The sequence below is a fragment of the Leptonychotes weddellii genome, chromosome 15 (genome assembly GCF_054177405.1).
Source record: "Leptonychotes weddellii isolate Sample4059 chromosome 15, ASM5417740v2, whole genome shotgun sequence".
Classification (NCBI taxonomy): Eukaryota; Metazoa; Chordata; class Mammalia; order Carnivora; family Phocidae; genus Leptonychotes; species Leptonychotes weddellii.
In genome coordinates, this window is record NC_138383.1 from 35,411,242 (window position 1) to 35,430,726 (window position 19,485).

Genomic DNA, 19,485 nt, shown 5'->3' on the forward strand with positions numbered 1-19,485 from the left:
CATATATATATATATATATATATATGAGTGTGTACCTTTCCCTTTTGAATTGTATTCACAGGATGAAAAAAATACAGGAATGAATTATTTGGACAAAAAAATGGATATTTGCCCAACTTCTGCCAAATACTGTCAAACAAATACTGTCTTCCAAAAAGAATGCAAGGAGTATACCAATTTATAGGTCCAAGAGCAATGTACACAAATATAAGCGATGAGTAAAACAATGCTACAACATTTTTGGTAAAATGAAACATACAATACAAACAATAAACTACCATATCTTTTAAGTATATAGCTCAAAGAATTTTTACGAATGTAGGTAACTCCATGTAACCATTACCCAGATCAACACTGTCAGTGCCTAGAAGCCCTTTTCATATTCCCGTTAATCATTAGTGCTTGACAAAGGAAGCCACTGAACTGACTGCTACCGCCATAGATTATTACTGCCTGTTTGTTATTTATATAAAGGGAATCATACCATATGTTCTCTTTTGTGTTCGGCTGTTCTCACTGAACATTATGCTTGTGATACTGATTCATCCATGCTCTGCATTTAGCAGTAGTAGCTCATTCTTTTTTCACTGTTGTAATCAATGGAATGAATATAACCAAAATTATTTATCTATTACTGTTGATACACTTGAGTTGTTTCCAGTCTTCTGGGGTGGGGGGGGGGGTGAGTGCTATTACAAATTATACTGCTATTAATATTTTTCATATGTATCTTTTGGTAAACATACATATGCATTTCTATTGGATACATACCTAAGAATAGAATTGCTAGGTCATTCGTTTACTTTGTAGATATCGCAAAAACAATTTTTAATAGTGGTTGTACTAATTTACATTCCTACTAGCAGAGTGTGAATGAAAACATAACATAGTCATTTGATATTTCATAAAGCTTTTTATTACTGATTTTGGTATTTCATAAAGCTTTTTATTACTGATTTCTAGCTTAATTACACTGTTGTTGCAAAAAAATTCTGAATGATTTCAATCCTTTAGAATTTGTTGATACTTAATGCTCAGGATATATTTAATATTCCATGCGTACTTGAAAATAAAGTATTTATTGAGTGCAATGTTCTATGTATGTCAAATAGTTCATATCTGACATAACCACGTTGTTCAAATCTTCTATCCTTACTTTTTTTTTTTTTTGGCTTGTTTATTCTACCAGACTTTAAGAAAAGTATGCTCAAGTATGCCACTAAAACTGGACTTGTCTATCTCTACTTTTACTTCATCTATTTTTATTTATTTTGATTTATACTTATTTATATATATTATTTATTTGTTTTTAAGGTCAGACAGTTTTATTTTGTAATAATGAGATGTCCCACTTTATCTCCAGTGATGTTTCCTGCTTTAAACTCTGTATTTGTGTATTACTCCAGCTTTCTTGAGTTCATGTTTGTGTGGCATATTTTCCTAGCCTTGAAATATCAACCCCTCAGTGTCTTTATATTTAAGCTGTCTCTCTCATAAAGACCACATTGTAAGATTTTTGCACTCTTTGGTATTCAGCCAAGAGAAATGAAAGCATATGTGTAGACAAATGCACAGATTTGTACATACACATTCCTAGTTTTATTGGTAATAGCCAAAAACTAGAAACAACACAAATATCCATCAACAAATAAATAAACAAATCGTGCTCTGGCCACCAAATGGAACACTATACAGCAATATACATGCGGTAACATAGATGAATTAATGGTAAGCATGCAGAGTTAAAGAAGACAGACAAAAAAAGTACACTTTATAATTCCACTTATATAAAAGGCAAGTTAGCCTGCAATAACAGAAAGCAGATCAGTGGTTGCAGGGGAAGGAGGGGAGTAGACAGGGCATTAAGAGGAGAGGAAGGAAGGGAACACAAAGGAGCACGAGACAACTTTCAACAATGATGGATATGTTTGTTCACCTATCTGGCCACTAACAGGTGAATAAATTGTGCTTTAATCATCAAACAGAATACTTATCAACAAAAAAAGGAACTAACACATGTAATATCATGGACAAAGCTCAAAAACTTGTGAGTGAAAGAGGCCAGATGGAAAGAAATACATAGTCTAAGATTTCATTCATATGAACTTCCAGAACTGGCAAAACTAATCTATGATAGAAATCAGACCAGTGGTATTTGGGACAAGGAGTGGGGGCACAAGACATAGGAGAACTTCCCAGGTTGACTAGAAATATTCTAAATCTTCTATGATTTCTATTATATGTAAATTATACCTCAATAAAATTGATTTAAATTTTATAACAGTATATTTATAAAGCTTCATAAAACTCTATTTAGCAATCAATATAAAAAATTTTTTTAAGTCAACTGTATTCACACCCACTAGGATGGCTATAATCCAACAGACAGACAACAAATGTTGACAAGAATGGAGAAATAGAACCCACATACACTGCTGGTGGGAACAGAAAAGGATACAGTCACTTTGGAAAGCAGTTTGGTCATTTAAAAAGTTAAGCAGTTAACCATATGACCCACCAATTCCACTGGTAGGTATACATACCTAAGACATATATCCACACAAAAACTTTTATACAAATTTCATAGCAGTATTATTCATAATAGCAAAAAAATAGAAATAATACTAAATGTCTATCAACAGATGAATAAACAAAATGTCATATATGCATGCACTGGAATATTATTTGGCAATAAAAAACAATGAAGTATTGTTACGTGCTACAATATGGATGAACCTTGAAAACATTATGTTAAAGAAGCCAGAAATAAAAAAGCCACATATTTTATGATTCCATTTATATGAAATAGCTAGAATAAACCAATCTATAAAGACAGAAAATAGATTAGTGGTTGCCAGTGGCTAGGGTGACAGGGAATGGAGAATGGCAGGGTTTCATTTTGGGGTGACAAAATGTTTCAGGATTAGACAGTGATGATGATGGCTGCACAACCTTGTGAATATACGGAAAAACCCTTAACTGTATACTTTAAGAGTAAACTTTATGATATGTGAATTAGATCCCAATCTAAAATTCAATATATATTTTAAGAACTCCAAAAAGTCAGCTGCAATCAGAACATTTTGAGGTTTTGTATTAAGTATCAGAATTTGCACAATGTTTCTGCTACAAGAGATATAAAGCAAGTAAACCCCTTCTTCCTCCACAGACTTCATAAAACAGCATACAGACACAAACATACCATTTCTAGAAATGCCATCTCTGACAGATGTCCATAAATGACATCTTATCACTCATAGAAACCACAGATGAAAGAAACATGAAGAATGTACATAGTTACAACCTTTCCTTCAAGAGTCTAGAATTCATCTCCCCTCACCTCCATTGCTTCCTGAGCAATCTCTGGCATGTGTGACTGAGGGACCAGCTGGACGAGCCCTGTTATTAACTCCGCTGTACTGCCTTGGGTTTCAGGCCCCTGTTTTCTTGGATTCTGCAGAGAAAAAAGCAAGTTCAATTAAAAAACTGTATCTACCACTTGACAGGAGCTAGAGAGAAAAGAGAAGGGAGAATGCCTGTTAATGGGTACACAAGGCTTCTTTTTAGGGTGATGAAAATATTCTAGAATTAGTGGTGATGCTGCACAATCTTGTGAATATACTAAAGACCAGTGAATAGTACACTTTAAAATGGTGAATTTTATGGTATGTGAACCACAGCTCAATAAAATACAATAATTGTGGAATTTTTTTAAAAGTCAAAACTGGGGGCACCTGAGTGGCTCAGTCGGCTAAGTGTCTGCCTTCAGCTCAGGTCATGATCCCAGGGCCCCTGGGATCGAGCCCCGCATCGGGCTCCCTGCTCAGCAGAGAGCCTGCTTCTCCCTCTGCCTGCCCCTCTGCCTATCTGTGCTCCGTCTCTATCTCTCTATCAAATAAATATTTAAAAAAAAAAAGTCAAAACTGCTTTTGTTAAGGATTCACTTAATCTACATCTATAGTGTTCCTTCATGTGAATGATGTCCAGAGAAAATCCTAATGAAAAGAAAACAAAAACTAGGAATTAATTAATTTCTTAATTAAGAAATTATATCAATAAAAGGAGTAGATAATTTTTTTTTCACTAACACTACACTGGCTAAATAATATACCTCCGGTTTGTAACTGATCAAAGACAAAGAACGTACACGGCACGATCACCCTGGGCAACCCTCTTGTCTAATATAAAGCATCTGACCCAATCCATCCAAGGCTGGAATCCACCCCTCCGGATGCCTGTACTTTTTCATTGTGGAAAAACATTGTATACTAAGGAAAGCAAATCAGTGGCATATATAAATGCAAATGTCTACCTAAAGAGACTAAAATGCTTCCTGTACCTTGGAAGCATCTATTTACACTTCAAGAATATATGGTTCTTTTTAAAGATTTACTTATTTTAGAGAGACGGTGGGTGGGGGGAGCAGAGAGGGAAGGAGAGAGAGAATCTCAAGCAGACTCCCTGCTGAGCATGGAGCCTGAAGCCGGCCAGGGCTCCATCTTATGACCCTGAGGATCATGACCTGAGCCGAAATCAAGTCAGACGCTCAACCCACTAAGACACCCAGGCGCCCCTATATGGTTCATTTAAGTGGGACCAATGCAACACGTGCCACTATTTTACTTTGCTAACTGTGGATTCTTTCCCATTATAATGATTAAGGTAAACCCTCATCCCAGAATATCTGTAATTCAAAACTATTAGCCTACTTTATAAAATTTAGATTCATTCACACGTAATAACATTTATTGGATACCAAAGACATGGCAAGTTAAAAAGATGTGTTTCCTACCCTCTTGGAACATGTGGTCTGGTGGGAAAGACAGACATCAATAAAATCACCAGACCAACAACTGTAAAACTGCAAACGAGAGAAGAACTGCAAGGTACGTGCTGCTAGGAGCACCTTACTAGAGAAAGGGGGCACAGTCAGGGAGGCTCCCTCCGGGTAGTGAGAGCGGGTCCGAATGAGCTGGAATTATGCATAGAAAGAGGAAAGGGAAGCATATCATAAGCCAAAGGAACAGCAAGAGAAGGTATGAAGGAATGGGATAAGTGATATGGAATGAAGACTGAGCACCACTACAGTTAAAAAGAAAGAGAAAAATAGGATGCTAAATGTGGCAAAAGTGGTAGATGGGAGTCAGACTTTGCATGCCCCTATAGGTCTATTTGAAGTTTGGTCTTTATTCCAAGAGCAATTTCAACTAAAAGGTTCTAAGCTGGGCAAGAGACATGATAAGATTTGCTTTTTAAAGACATCACCATAACTTTAACTTCAGTGCAAAGAAATGTTTACAGGAAGGTAGATGAGGGTACAAGCTGGGCCTTGAGGAGGGCTGACAGAATAAGAGCAGTACGCATTAGGGCAGAGATGGTAGGGATGGCAGACAATAAAATCACATGACCTTAAAAATACCATGACTGACATCATTTAGTAGTTATTCCTACACTTCTCCTATTTACTACAATTTAGAATTCTTCATGTAAATAGGAAATAATTAAGTATTTATTTATTTTTAAAGATTTTACTTACTTATCTGTCAGAGAGAGCGAGTGTGTGCCCAAGCAGTGGGGGCGGCGGGCAGAGGAAGAGGGAGAGGGAGAAGCAAGCTTCCCCAAGCAGGGAGCCCAATGTGAGACCTGATCCCAGGAACTCGGGATCATGACCTGAGCCGAAGGCAGACTCTTAACCGACTGAGCCACCCAGGCGTCCCTACAATTAAGTATTTACAGTGAATCACTCTTTTAACTTACCTTTGGTTACGCCGAGAAAAGTTGCTTCACCACTAGATGGCAGCAAAGAAAATAATTTCAATATTAAATGACTTCTGGCTAAATTTCAACCTTGGAAAACAGCAAGTTTTGTTTAAATTCTTGTTCTTTGACTAATGAAATACTTAACACTGAAGGCACCAGTGGCTCTGGTGCATTCTTTACCCTGACGTATAGCACTGCAGAGCGATGGGAATTATATTACATCAAATGCATGATGAAATCCCACCGAAAATAACTTGTGCTACAAAGACGTGAGGAGAAAGGGGATTTGATTACTTTCATAGTCTCACTGAGAAGACTTTATGGAATTTTCCATGCCAGATTCTAATAACATATTCTATGAAACTCCCAAATTTGGATGGGCTTCTTCAAAGAATTCAAAATATCACAGGCCATCCTTTGGCATTACTAATCCCTTTAGGAATTCTGTGTGTGTCCCTCTCTCCCCTTTTGTTTCTCTGCAGAAAAACTACTCATGTACACATTTTTTAAAATTCAAGGGGTTCACAGAACTCTTGAAAATATGGACATCAAGTAATGAACCCCTATATATAGTAATTTGAAAGCACCTTATCAGCACTTATAAAACCTATTGCTAAACAAAGCAGTAAGAAATTTTTCTGGACGCTGCTCTCCAGGGACTGCAGCAACTTCAACAAAGGTTAAAAAGGTTATCCTATGACCTTCACAATACAAAACGGTCATATTTGGGGTATTACTAACATTAATATTAATGTCAACTGTCTTTTATTAATAGTAATAATAGTTGACATTTATTTGGTGCTTATTATGCATTTATTAAAGATTGTTCCTAAAAGCATGAGTGTACTATCTCAAGCTTCTTAACAATCTCTCTGAGACACGAACTATTATCATCGTTTTGAGAAAAGGAAGACACAGAGAGGTTAAGTCACCCAAATCACATCGCTGGTTTGTCTCCAGAGCCCATGCTTTTAATCGCTTCATATAACTAGCACTCATTTACATCTGGTAGTTCCTAACTACTTTGTGTACCACAGTGTTGCCCTCAGGAATCAAATACCATCTAACGCTGCAAAGACAGAGTTATGACAATAATTAAGTGCTAACCACACCCATCTGCACCCCCTTCTCCTTCCAATATAGTATTTGCAGGCAAAGCCAGTGATAATAGGTTGATGACAGAAGAAAGGGAAATAAAAAAGCTAAGTGGTCTGGCAAGCCCAACTGGAGATTTAAAAACCAACTGCGAACAAGAGAAAGGACTTGGATTTATGTTTGCTTCATTACCTCCACCCCCACCCCAGGATAATGTCTAACTAATATAAACGTGGTCACAAGGCAAAGAAAGAAGAGCTCACAAAAATATGTTAGTTTAATGATAGGGAAAATTAAGAAAAAAGGTTAAGAAATCTACAGTAGTATTACAGAAATGTAACTTCTCTGTAAGTTAGTTTTTTTTAAAGATGTCTTAGGTTTCAAGCATCATCAGAAAGGATCAGGAGTGTTCTTTAGCTAGTAATCATCTCCAAAGTCTTGGCATTTTACTTAAACCAAATTAAGTTAGCGTAGTAATTTCAAGGCATTTCATAAAAAATACTTACACAAAGCAAGAGCTTTGGATCTGCATGAATTAGTTTCACCATGGACAAGAGAAGATACTTATAGCTTCTTGTCTCCAGGTCTGTAGGTTTTTCTTTAAATTTAAGGCTTGTTACTTTTTCTTTAAATGTAAGACTCTAAAAATAAAAACAAAAACATGTCATCATCTTGTAAAAATCAGACATCAAATTCAAGACAATAGCTAACTTTTAAAAATAAACCCATTATAAAAAAGCTTTGAAAAAACAGCCATTTTATATGACCATATGTGTGGTATGAGTACAAACATCCAAAAGTATAAGGTTAATATTACTAAGCTTAAAAAACAAATGAAAACTATTTTTGCAACATTTATATTATTCTTATATATATCTAATAAAGCTTAAGTGACAATTTATTAAAAACACTAAACACTTTAATTGACTCCTAAGTAAAAACAATTTTCCAAAATGTGGAAAACATTAGGGATAAAATATTTAGTCTATAGCTCTCACAAATACATACACGGACCTATTCATTTAACAAACATTTATCCCACACAAATATTGCATAGAATCTATATTAATTTTATTTTTTTTAAAGATTTTATTTATTTGAGAGAGAGAATGAGAGAGAGAGAGCATGAGAGGGGGGAGGGTCAGAGGGAGAAGCAGACTCCCCGCCAAGCAGGGAGCCCAATGTGGGACTCAATCCTGAGACTCCAGGATCATGACCTGAGCTGAAGGCAGTCCCTTAACCAACTTAGCCACCCAGGCACCCCGAATCTACATTAATTTTAGTAAGATGCATCATTAATGTACCACAAGAAATGAAAAACCACTTAAGACACCAGACAAATAAGATGTAGTCCCAATTTCAGAGATGTTAAAAACTAAAAGTAAGTGTTTCTTAGACTTGATGAAATATGCTATATTGGCAATCTCTGTAATTTAATAGTTTAATTGTAAGTTTTGCTTTTTCCTTCAATGGCATTCCACCTCTCTCAAGTTATAGAATGCATGTATTTTGCCTGAAGAACATTAGTAAAACAGAGAAAGAACGCTTTGACAAAGATAAGTCATGAAAAATGTGCTTCAATTACAGAGATACTACGGTAGATGCTGTGCTGATACCATAATTATGAATGTTACTCAACCAAAAATCCAACAATTAGCTCCTGGACACAAAACCACCTCTTTCTATTGTTATAAATCATTTTCCTTTTTCCTTTAAAAGGGCATAAAAATTTCAAGTTCTGGCACATATGCCTTTATTTATTAATGTTTTTAGTTTTAGATGTACAACATAGTGACTTAATACTTAAATACATTCCAAAATGGTCACCACAATAAGTCTAGTTACCATCTGTCACCACACAAAGTGGTTACAACATTATTGATTATATTCCCTATACTGTGCATTATGCCCCAAAGTCTTATTTTATAACTGAAATAAAATACCTCTTAATCCCCTTCACCTTTCGTTGATCCCCCACCCCCAACTGCCCTCCCTTCTGGCAACCATCAGTTTGTTCTCTGTATCTATCAATCTGTTTCTGTTTTGTTTTTTAGATTCCACATGTAAGTGAAATCATACGGTATTTGTCTTCTCTGTCTGACTTACTTCACTTAGCATAATACCCCCATGGTCCATCCATATTGTTGCAAATGGCAAGATTTCATTCTTTTTTATGGCTAATATTCCAGTGTGTATATAAACCACATCTTCTTTTTTTTTTTAGTTCTATTATGTTATATTAGTCACCATACAATACATCATTAGTTTTTGATGTAGTGATCCACGATTCATTGTTTTCGTCTAACACCCAGTGCTCCATGCAGTATGTGCCCTCCTTAATACACATCACCAGGCTAACCCATCCCCCCACCCTCCTCCCCTCTAAAACCCTCAGTTTGTTTCTCAAGTCCATAGTCTCTCATGGTTCATCTCTCCCTCCGATTTCCCCACATCTTTTTTTTTTTTTTAAGATTTTATTTATTTATTTGACAGACAGCGAGAGAGGGAACACAAGCAGGGGGAGTGGGGGAGGGAGAAGCAGGCTTCCCATGGAGCAGGGAGCCCCATGCGGGACTCAATCCCAGGACCCTGGGACTCATGACCTGAGCCGAAGGCACATGCCTAATGACCGAGCCACCCAGGCACCCCTCCCCACATCTTCTTATCCATTCATCTACTGATGGACTTACGTTGCCTCCATATCTTGCTATTGTAAATAATGCTGCAATGAACATAGGGGTGCATGTCTTTTCAAATTAGTGTTCTTGTTTTCTTCAGATAAATACCTAGGAGTAGAGATGCTGGATTGTACAGTATCTCTATTTTTAATTTTTTTTTAAAGACTTTATTTATTTGACAGAGAGAGAGCGAGAGCAGGAACACAAGCAGGGGGAGTGGGAGAGGGAGAAGCAGGGTTCCCGTGAGCAGGGAGCCTGATTCCTGGGATCATGACCCGAGCCGAAGGCAGACGCTTAATGACTGAGCCACCCAGGTGCCCCTTATTTTTTATTTTTTGAAAAACCTCCATACTGTTTTCCATAGTGTCTGCACCAATTTACATTCTGACCAACAATGCGCTAGGGTTCCCTTTTCTCCACATCCTGCCAACACCTGTTATTTCTTGTCTTTGTTCTAATCATTCTGACTAGTGTGAGGTGATATATCACTGTGGTTTTGATTTGTACTTCCTTGATGTTTAGTGATGTTGAGCATGTGCCTGTTGGGCATCTGTATGGCTTCTTTGGAGAAACTGTACATACACAGATAAAGGCTATCCAGCATCTATGCACCCATAATAAAAAAGTCCAAGTAAATGGGCTGTCTTTCAAAGGCAAAAAGTGGAGATGCATAACTTTACACACAGCCACAATTCTCAATGCTTAAGTGTAAGATGCATATGTTAGTTGCCCAAGAACGCTGAAGGGTTTTGGTCCTCAAAGGGGAAAACAGCTATCTAACATACACATTAATGCTTAAGAATGTCACGACAAAAAAACAAAACAAAACAAAAAAAATGTCACTACAGAAAAGAAAAACAAAACTTAAAAATACCGTTTGCTTTTACATTTATAATCCTGTTGTAAATATCTTACCAAATGTACTTAATAAATTCCGCTTTTACTGTTTGCTCCCATTAAATTTTATTTATTTTTTTTTTTAAGATTTTATTTATTTATTTGACAGAGAGAGACACAGCGAGAGAGGGAACACAAGCAGGGGGAGTGGGAGAGGGAGAAGCAGGCTTCCCGCTGAGCAGGGAGCCCGATGCAGGGCTTGATCCCATCATGACCTGAGCCGAAGGCAGACGCTTAATGACTGAGCCACTCAGGCACTCCTCTATTCTTTTTTCATTCTAAGTCATGGTAACACCTTAGATCAAAGTGATCAACTTTCACTAAACAAATTTATTTACTAAGTTGTAACTTAGCATAACTGTTCTTCCCTGATGCAGCCATTGCACAGGAACACAGATCGGAGAACAATTAACAGATATAATAGTTATCTCTTATTCAGTAATCATTTTCAAAAACCTAATAGTTCAATTATGTCATTTTTTTTTTAAAGATTTTATTTATTTATTTGAGAGAGAGAGAGAGCATGAGAAGCAGGGAGGGTCAAAGGTAGAAGCAGACTCCCCGCTGAGCAGGGAGCCCGATGCGGGACTCAATCCCGGGACTCCAGGATCATGACCTGAGCCCAAGGCAGTTGCCCAACCAATTGAGACACCCAGGCACCCTCAATTATGTCATCTCTTAATCTCAGGTATCAGCATATAAATTTTATTCCAACACTGCTGCCTAATATGGAGTAAGGACTTGAAAGGGTTAAATAAAGTTTTCAGTTCAAATATCTTTTAATTAATGACCATTAGGGGGTTATATAAAATCAGGAACAACATGCTAAAGAAGAAATATATTTCTTAACTAGAAATGTAAGAAAAATAATCCATTCAGTAATTTACTGATTGGCCTTCCATACTACAGATATTAGTAAGAATCCAAGCTGGTACATGTTCTTTGGCCAAAGAAGAGAAGCTGTCATGCCCAGCAATAAATTCATTAATCAGAATATTTAGCTGCCTATCAAGGGCTTAAACCATTTGTTAACTTATTTAAGACTATGACTAAATTACAGGCATGTAAGAGCATTTGCTGAGCCAGGATCTCTTTAAGAAGCAAAATGTGCATAAATTACACATATTTGTGAAAATGCATACATCTATTATTAATTGGCTACCTTAGTTTTAAAACAGTAAAGGATTAGTGCTAAAAAAAAAAGTATTTAAAACTTCTAAAAATACTGCAAAGGTATAAAATGGAGAAGCTATGGCTCAATGTTCATATGGAAAGACTAAAAAGTTTAAATGCCAAAGAGCTCAATCCAAGATTATTATTATTATTGCATTATTATGCGATCTTAAACTATATTAGTAGAAACATGGTATGCAGGCACAGCAGGTTAATGGCATTCTTCAATTATACCACATCTGGAACATGAAAATCTGGTCTTAATATGTCATTTTAATTGAAAAAAAGGTGTTAGGTTGAATTCTTTCCAAAAGAGAAGCAAATCAAGAAAGAAATTCATTCACTCATTCAACAAATATGTACTAAATGCCTACTACATGCCAGATACTATTCTAGGGGCCAGGAACCCAATGTCTGACAAGCCAGAAAGCACTCCTGCTTTGATCAAGCTAATGCACAAGTGAGGGAAGACAGCTGAAGAACTGGACAGACACTGAAATGAATGTCAACTATTCACTAAACATGTGACTATTTGTCACTCATTAAACATTATTTGTGCAGATCAAACAGTACACACACACATAGCCCACAAGCTCTTAAAGAAAGCTAAAGTAATAAAATCCCTCCCAATGCTAAATCATATAAAAATAAAAAGAAACCTTAGGAGTACAGGGTAACTTTATTGAAATACCTGCAGTGCTGTCTTAATGGAAGAATCAGAAGTTTTCTATGGAGCTTCAGAAAAAGAGAGGATCAGTGATGAATGGGAGTGATAGGGAGATGAGTCCATCTTGGTTAAAAAAAAAAAAAAAACCTTCAAACTGCTCTTTCCTACAAGAAATACATCCACCTCCAAAATACAGGATGGTTTATAAAGCCTTCTTACAGATTGAACTCCATGACTGCTACTTCTGCAGCAAGACAAAGGCTCAGGTTTATCAGAGACACGAATCATCTGAGGCAATGCAAAGGAGGACAACCCACTGAAATTGTCACGTAATACAGCAGTTCTCAGTTGGGGGCAACTGTCTCCCAGGGGAATGTGGAAACGTCTGGAGACATTTTTGGACTAGCAGGACTGGTACTACTGGCATGTAGTGGGTACAGGCTAGAAATGCTGCGAAGCATTCTACAACATATAAGATAGTCCCCTACAACGTTCCAAAATATCAATAGTGCCAAGGTTGAAAAACCCTGATGTCACATATTTAAACCATGTATTATGAATTTCTGTGTTTCCAGACTTGATGGCCACCTGTAGTGAGCTCTTTATTAGAAGTTTTCAAGCAAAAGCTACAAGACTGGCATCTCTGTGAGAGAAAGTGCCTTGTCTGTTTAGTTCGTCATGCTTCCCTGGTGTTAACACTATGCCTGGCAGCTTGTGGAAGAGCTCAATATTTCCACATTTGTTGTCTGACTATTCACTCACCAGGTTTAAGAGGGGTAAGATTCACCTTAAGGATCATCTAAATTATAAAATTTTATTATTCTAAAAAATTATTTCATATTAAATCCGTTCCTTTTTCTGATAAGAAGATCAGCCAGAAAGCTCTCCTTCAGCCACTACGTACAATTATATACATATGTATATATATACATATACATACATAACAAAAATTTCATACATATATAAATATATAAACAGCTTAAGAATGATTTTACAAACCAAATATATACTGAAACTTTCAGAGAATAATAGGAAATAAAAACTAAATTCTTATCATAGGTGTCCTTGGACCAAAAGAAGTCTAGTTATGGCTGTTATGAAATAACTTCCAGTAATACAATATGTTGCTCCTAGAATTGGTTAATAAGTAGAGCTAAGAAGTAAAATAACTTCTAAATGTAGGGAACATTTTCAGAATACCAATCAAATTTTGTCTTTATTCAAAAGAATAATTTAGTTTCATTTTCGTTCAGTTCTCATGCATAGAAAATTAAATTGCAGATGGCTGGTAAACTGTATATTGAAATTAAAGTGGAAGTGAATATTAACTTTCTAACAATTTTTATTGTTGGAGGCCATCAATTTTCTATAAGAAGTAGAAAACTTAAAACAAAAAGTCAAAGTTCTAATTTCCTAGAAGATACTTAGAATGAGTAATTGTTAAACAATTTATTTTAAGTCATTTTCCAAAACAACTTTTTAAATGTCTAGTTAAATGATATTTAAGTAACTATCATTTAAAATTTATCTCCAATTAACTTAGAGTGAAATTTTCAATTTTCTAAAAAATTAAGTAGTTGGTATCACAAAAAGTCAACTAAAAATAACTTTGCATTTTATTTATTTTACTTAATAAAACATAATTGCCATGTTCTTTGGCTCTAATTTTTTAGACTAAATAACCCCAAAATATATGGTATAGCAAACTTCTCTACTTGAACGTCTGAGATAAATAATCCTCAGAAACAATTACTGATGACTGCATAAGAGTGAACAATAACTGTATTAAACCAAAATATTTTATTGAGTAAGGGAACTTGGGAAAAGAGAAGCATGCCAGGGAGGAAGCTGTTTAAATTATAAATGTGAAGTGGCTAATTTACTAGATAAAACCAGTAGGTAAAAACATTCTACATTTTCATCTGAAATGACATGATGTGACTATAACAGTAACTACACACAGAAAAGTCAAAGAAACCAACGACTTTTCTGAGGTAGTTACAATGGGTCATACTTACAGCCACAGAAGCCCACTGCCATGCAAAACAGTGACTGGTTGGCATCTGATCATGTGAGCGACAGCAGCCAATAAAAACAGAAAATAAGCAGAAGACAAAGCACCACCAATCAATGTCAAGAGTTGCCATGTGTAATACTCTTGCTATACATAAATACCAAGAAATGACTTCTACAATCTGTAATTGTCTGTTTAAATTGGTTCCATATAAGTTTTAAAATTCCATTTAAGAATATTTATCTGTTAGATACCTAATTTAAAAACACTCCTTTTACTAAGTTTAAACACAAACTTCAATATCAAAGTGCCTATCATTTTAAACACACAAAGCATATTTGCTGAAACATGAAATACATTTTAAATAAAAATGTTTAATTTTATTTCTAATTTCCTATGTGCAATGTTCAGCATCCAAAGGGCAAAAACCGTGCATTAGTAGAAACATTCACTCTAATCCAGGAGTCAGGCTTCCCTTACTCATCTCCAAAGATGAGAAACAAACTAAAATATTTTGATTTATTAGGAAAAGTTACAGGAAAAACAAAGTAAGAGAGAAAAAGGAAGGAAGGAAGGAAGGAAGGAAGGAAGGGAATTTAAGATTTTAACAGCATTTTGTGAGAAAATTTCTCTAAGAAAATTAAGTTCAACCCACTGAAATAGTGAAAAACAAACACCATGGACTAGCATTGCAACAATACTGCGGTATACAACATACCATACTTATAGAAAAGAAGGGGCTCATTTGATTTTCTAAAATAATCAAAAAAGCAGGAATAGGATAGAGACACTGAAAATGCAATATGGAGAAGGCGGGATTCAAATTCATGATGAATCTTACCGGTGCCATCCGTATTGCTGGGTGTGCTCCACAACCCTGCACTGCTTTATGAAGTGTTTCACCAAACATGTTTCGAAGCTCAACTGAGTGACAGTATACAGCATCAATCTTAGGCCACCAATCCAATGCAGACTGTAGAAAAACAGAGACCATAAGAGACGAAAAGTAAAATTTGCATGAGTTATACATTCTGGTTAACACTGTAGCCTTATGTTTTATCCTTCTGTGAAAAACTTTCTAAGACCATGCAAACACACACCATGATTTCCAAAGTCTTCAAATAATATCTTTAATTCAAACACTAACCCATATTTATTTTAAAATATAATAATGAACATGAGACAAATTGCCACCTCATGTGCATGAGCATGAGACTGTCTTTTTTAACTGATAAGCTAATGAATCTGAAAAACAGTCTTTAGAGAGCTAATTCTGTAGCCAATCTTTTTTTAAGTTTAACATTTTATACATTTCAGAGACGTATGCACATATAGATAGTATATATTTTCCCACGTAAGAATGCTACTATCAAAGCTTTAAAAAAGATTAGTGGTTCAACACAATGTTGAAGGAACATGTGGCAAACCATCACTTATATGCCTACAAACAACAATGATAAGTACAACACAAAATTAGTAAATGAGATAAAACTATTAGTAAACCTATAATCTTAAATTGATATGCAATGATGGTACAATACACAAAAAGACTAATGATCACCAGAAAGACAAACGGATCATAGCTAAATAGATTTAAAGGTAATAATTTTATGTAAATATTTGTCTATTTCAGTCTCACCTGTTTAGTTTTGGTTCTAGTTTCTAGTGCCTATTTTATTTGAATAGTGCCTAATTCAACTTTAAAATTAATTACTATGTTATGAAAATCACTAAAGCTATAAAGTCTATCAGTTAATACAAAAATGGATGAATTTTCACTCCATATGGAGATTATACAAGGCATGGGACAACTTCAGACATAGGCTTCCAGCTTACTACACTCCCGGCTCCATAGGAAGCACCGGAAAGAATGACTGAACTAGCACAGGAAGAGGACTTAAGAGCATCACACCCTATTCCCAGGCTCCTTCTCATCCAAAATTAAGCTAAATTCTCAACTTCTGATTTCTTCACCCATAATTCTAAGAATATTCTAGGTAGCATCAAGTTATATTACCTTAACCTAAAATTAGATTATAAACTCTAAGTACTGGATAGTAAATTATACAATCAACTTAAAATACACAATTTGAATACTGAACTCTTACTTATAGGAAGGGCCCCCAAAAGCTGTGGGGGAAGAAATAAATTCTCTTTGGATAATGTGGTTGTTTCTGCTATTCCCCCAACTCTTACTTTATTTAAGCTAATTCCTAACAAACTATCAAATTTTAGTTTGGTTATATAATGGACTCTTTAAACTTTGGTCAATTTAGTCATTTGACTTGCCCAAGCAATCAACACAGCTTGATTTCCATATACTTACAAATTTATACAGCTTGTATTAATCAGCTTAAAATAACAAAGGCTGAATTATCACAAAATGCATTGAGATAAGGGTCCTACTACTCATTCTCCTGACCCCATAATATCTTGTCAGAAACTAATAACTAAAGAGAGATGCATCCCATATAACATCCTATCTAAACTATTATGCTATATCGATAGTTACTGAAATCATATCACCATACGAGATGCATCCTATAAAATAACATGATTTTAACTTAAGATTTAGTGATTGTCATAAGTGCCATTTTTCATAATATAAATATTCGTTTTAATGTAAAAGTTAAAGATACACTTTCAAATAAATTATGCACTAAAAACTAGGCATCATGTAGTTGGCAAAAATTATAGTGTTTTAAGCAGTTACTAAATGTGTCTCTTCTGAAACTAGTCAACTAAAGTAGACATTCCTTTTTTTCCCTCCTTGAAAACACTAAGTTTATTGCCAAACAAATGGCAATACTTTTACAAGTACATAGTATGAGCAAACTATGGCAATTCTTCAAGAGATTACTTAAATAAATTTTCAAGTGCCTTGGACAGAATTTATCCAAACTCTCAGGAGGAAGAGATCATGTCATTCTCAGTATGTGAGCTATCTATAAGGAAACTACAACTGCCATAAGGAAAAAACCAGAATACCAAGTACTGTACAGCTACAGCATGTCCCACTGATTGCTAAGATATCTGGGTCACATATGTGTATTACTATTTCTTTAATTTCCCAATTTTAACAACATACCTAATTTAACCTAAAGGAACCCAATAAATATTAAGTATGTAACACAGATCTTATAACTATAATTCATCTCTTATAGCATGCCATAATAAAAAAAGTGACAGTACTATGAGTACCATTTTCAAAGCTGACAGAAGTCTACAATATAATAAAATTCAAATAGTCAACAGATTTTCAGATTTCTTAGGAAGAAACAGAATATTTTAGATCTAAACGCTGTACTTATGAACTGAGTATGAATGTTTCCCAGAAAGAAAACAAAACTGCAAACCACTATCAATTCTAAATAAACCTCAAAAACATATCAAAAACTTTTATTTGACAATGTGACAGTAAGAAACAAAATCTGTGAATTTGGCTAAAGAACCATGGAAGAAAAGAACTTATGAGGTGTATTGAACCAAGAATCAATAAAAAGGAAATCTTACACTAAGAATAAATTAAGTTTAGGAGTCCAAATATCTAAGAAAAACTTCATGGGATTTCAAGACAAAGTATTTCCATAACGGTCTTCAGTGAGACTCTGTAATGGTCAATTCCATAAATCTGCATAGTTACTTTATGAATAGTCCTTTCAGTCAGAAAGTACTTCAGATTCAATATCTATTACCCTCAAACCATAGGAAAGAAAAAAACCAATCCTAACAAGAAACAATTTATCAAACATTCTATAATATAATAAAGTATCATCATTTAAAGTATAGCTTTAAGATACTTTACATACTCAAATTTATGCTTTTTGTCAAGCTATTCATTAAAGGTTACTGATGCTGAGTATTTTAAAACTTAGTCAATATAGGTTTTTCTTTATAAAAACAGACTTCTTATCGACGTGACCTCTGGTACAGACACACTCCACCTTCACACATGCAGTACTCATCAGAGTACAGAAGGATGCACAACCACTTCACCATATACACTGAGGCATGCATGAAGTACCACTCCAGGCATGCTTTAAACCCACAAAGGAGCAGCTCAGCCACTTACAGCAGTGCCAAGTCCATGCTTGAAAGTGCTCTATATATTCAATTGTAGACAAAAATATTTCACAATTAAAGTAACTAGCCACAAAGTATCAAAGAAGTATATACTTGGGTTTATTTAATACAAGTTTTAAGCATTTATGTAAAACCATCCACTGTAATAAATGGAATGCTTTTAGTATTATAAGTTAAAGGAGAAAAATAATAATATTTTAATTCTGAATTACACATAAACCTGAGGGGGGAAATCCTCTCTTTTTTTTTTTTTTTTCCCTTAAAATGGCCTTGAAAATAAACATTGAGGATACAATGTCTTGGTTCACTACCCTGGCAAAAGTAAAGTAAAAGTTTTTTTAATTTTTAATACAAACATACCTTATCTGCAATCAGATTCATTAAGCTTTCCCTTTTGGGGATAAATAACATCTCATGTTATTTATACCCATAATTTAACCCACGGATACTCAATTGAGCAACATATCATTCCCTCAACGCATATTATTGTTCATAATGTCTGGGGGTGGGAGGAGGGAAGTGGCCCAAATGGCATTTAATGAAATGAGGATCAGGGATACTAGGCGTCTTGCAATGCACAAGATAGTGCTGCACAACAAGGAATTGCCCTGCCCAAAATGCTACTAGCACCCCACTGAGAAAAACTAAATGTGTCACTACATAGATTTAGAGTTATTTTTCCCCTGCAGGAATGGATAAAAGAAGAGAAAACAGGAGCGCCTGGGTGGCTCAGTAGGTTAAGCGTCCGACTCTTGATTTCAGCTTGGGTCATGAGATGGAGCCCTGTGTTAGGCTCCGTGCTGCGCATAGAGCCTGCTTAAGATTCTCTCTTTGCCTCTGCCTCTACCCCTCCCTCTCTAAAAAACAGAAGAGAAGAGAAGAGAAGGGAAGAGGCAGAATTTGGTTTAATTAAACACATCCAAGGCAAATGAATGTGGGGAGGAATTTTTAACTCATCAGAGATACACTCTTAAAAATGGAATTTGAGGGCGCCTGGGTGGCTCAGATGGTTAAGTGTCTGCCTTCAGCTCAGGTCATGATCCCAGGGTCCTGGGATCGAGTCCCGCATCGGGCTCCCTGCTAGGCAGGGAGCCTGCTTCTCCCTCTGCCTCTGCCTC

The 19,485-nt window shown here is 35.5% G+C and overlaps 1 protein-coding gene across 1 annotated transcript in view; it reads right to left on the bottom strand.

Annotated features, from left to right (window-relative positions):
- Positions 1–19,485, bottom strand: part of NF1 (neurofibromin 1) — a 246,667-nt gene that overhangs the window by 138,493 nt on the left and 88,689 nt on the right. Inside the window, exons 9-11 of the mRNA XM_081805985.1 lie at positions 15,126–15,362; positions 7,362–7,496; positions 3,341–3,454 (exon numbers count right to left, since the gene is read on the bottom strand). Of these exons, the coding sequence (XP_081662111.1) occupies positions 3,341–3,454; positions 7,362–7,496; positions 15,126–15,362 (486 nt within the window). The remainder of the gene's footprint in view (positions 1–3,340; positions 3,455–7,361; positions 7,497–15,125; positions 15,363–19,485) is intronic.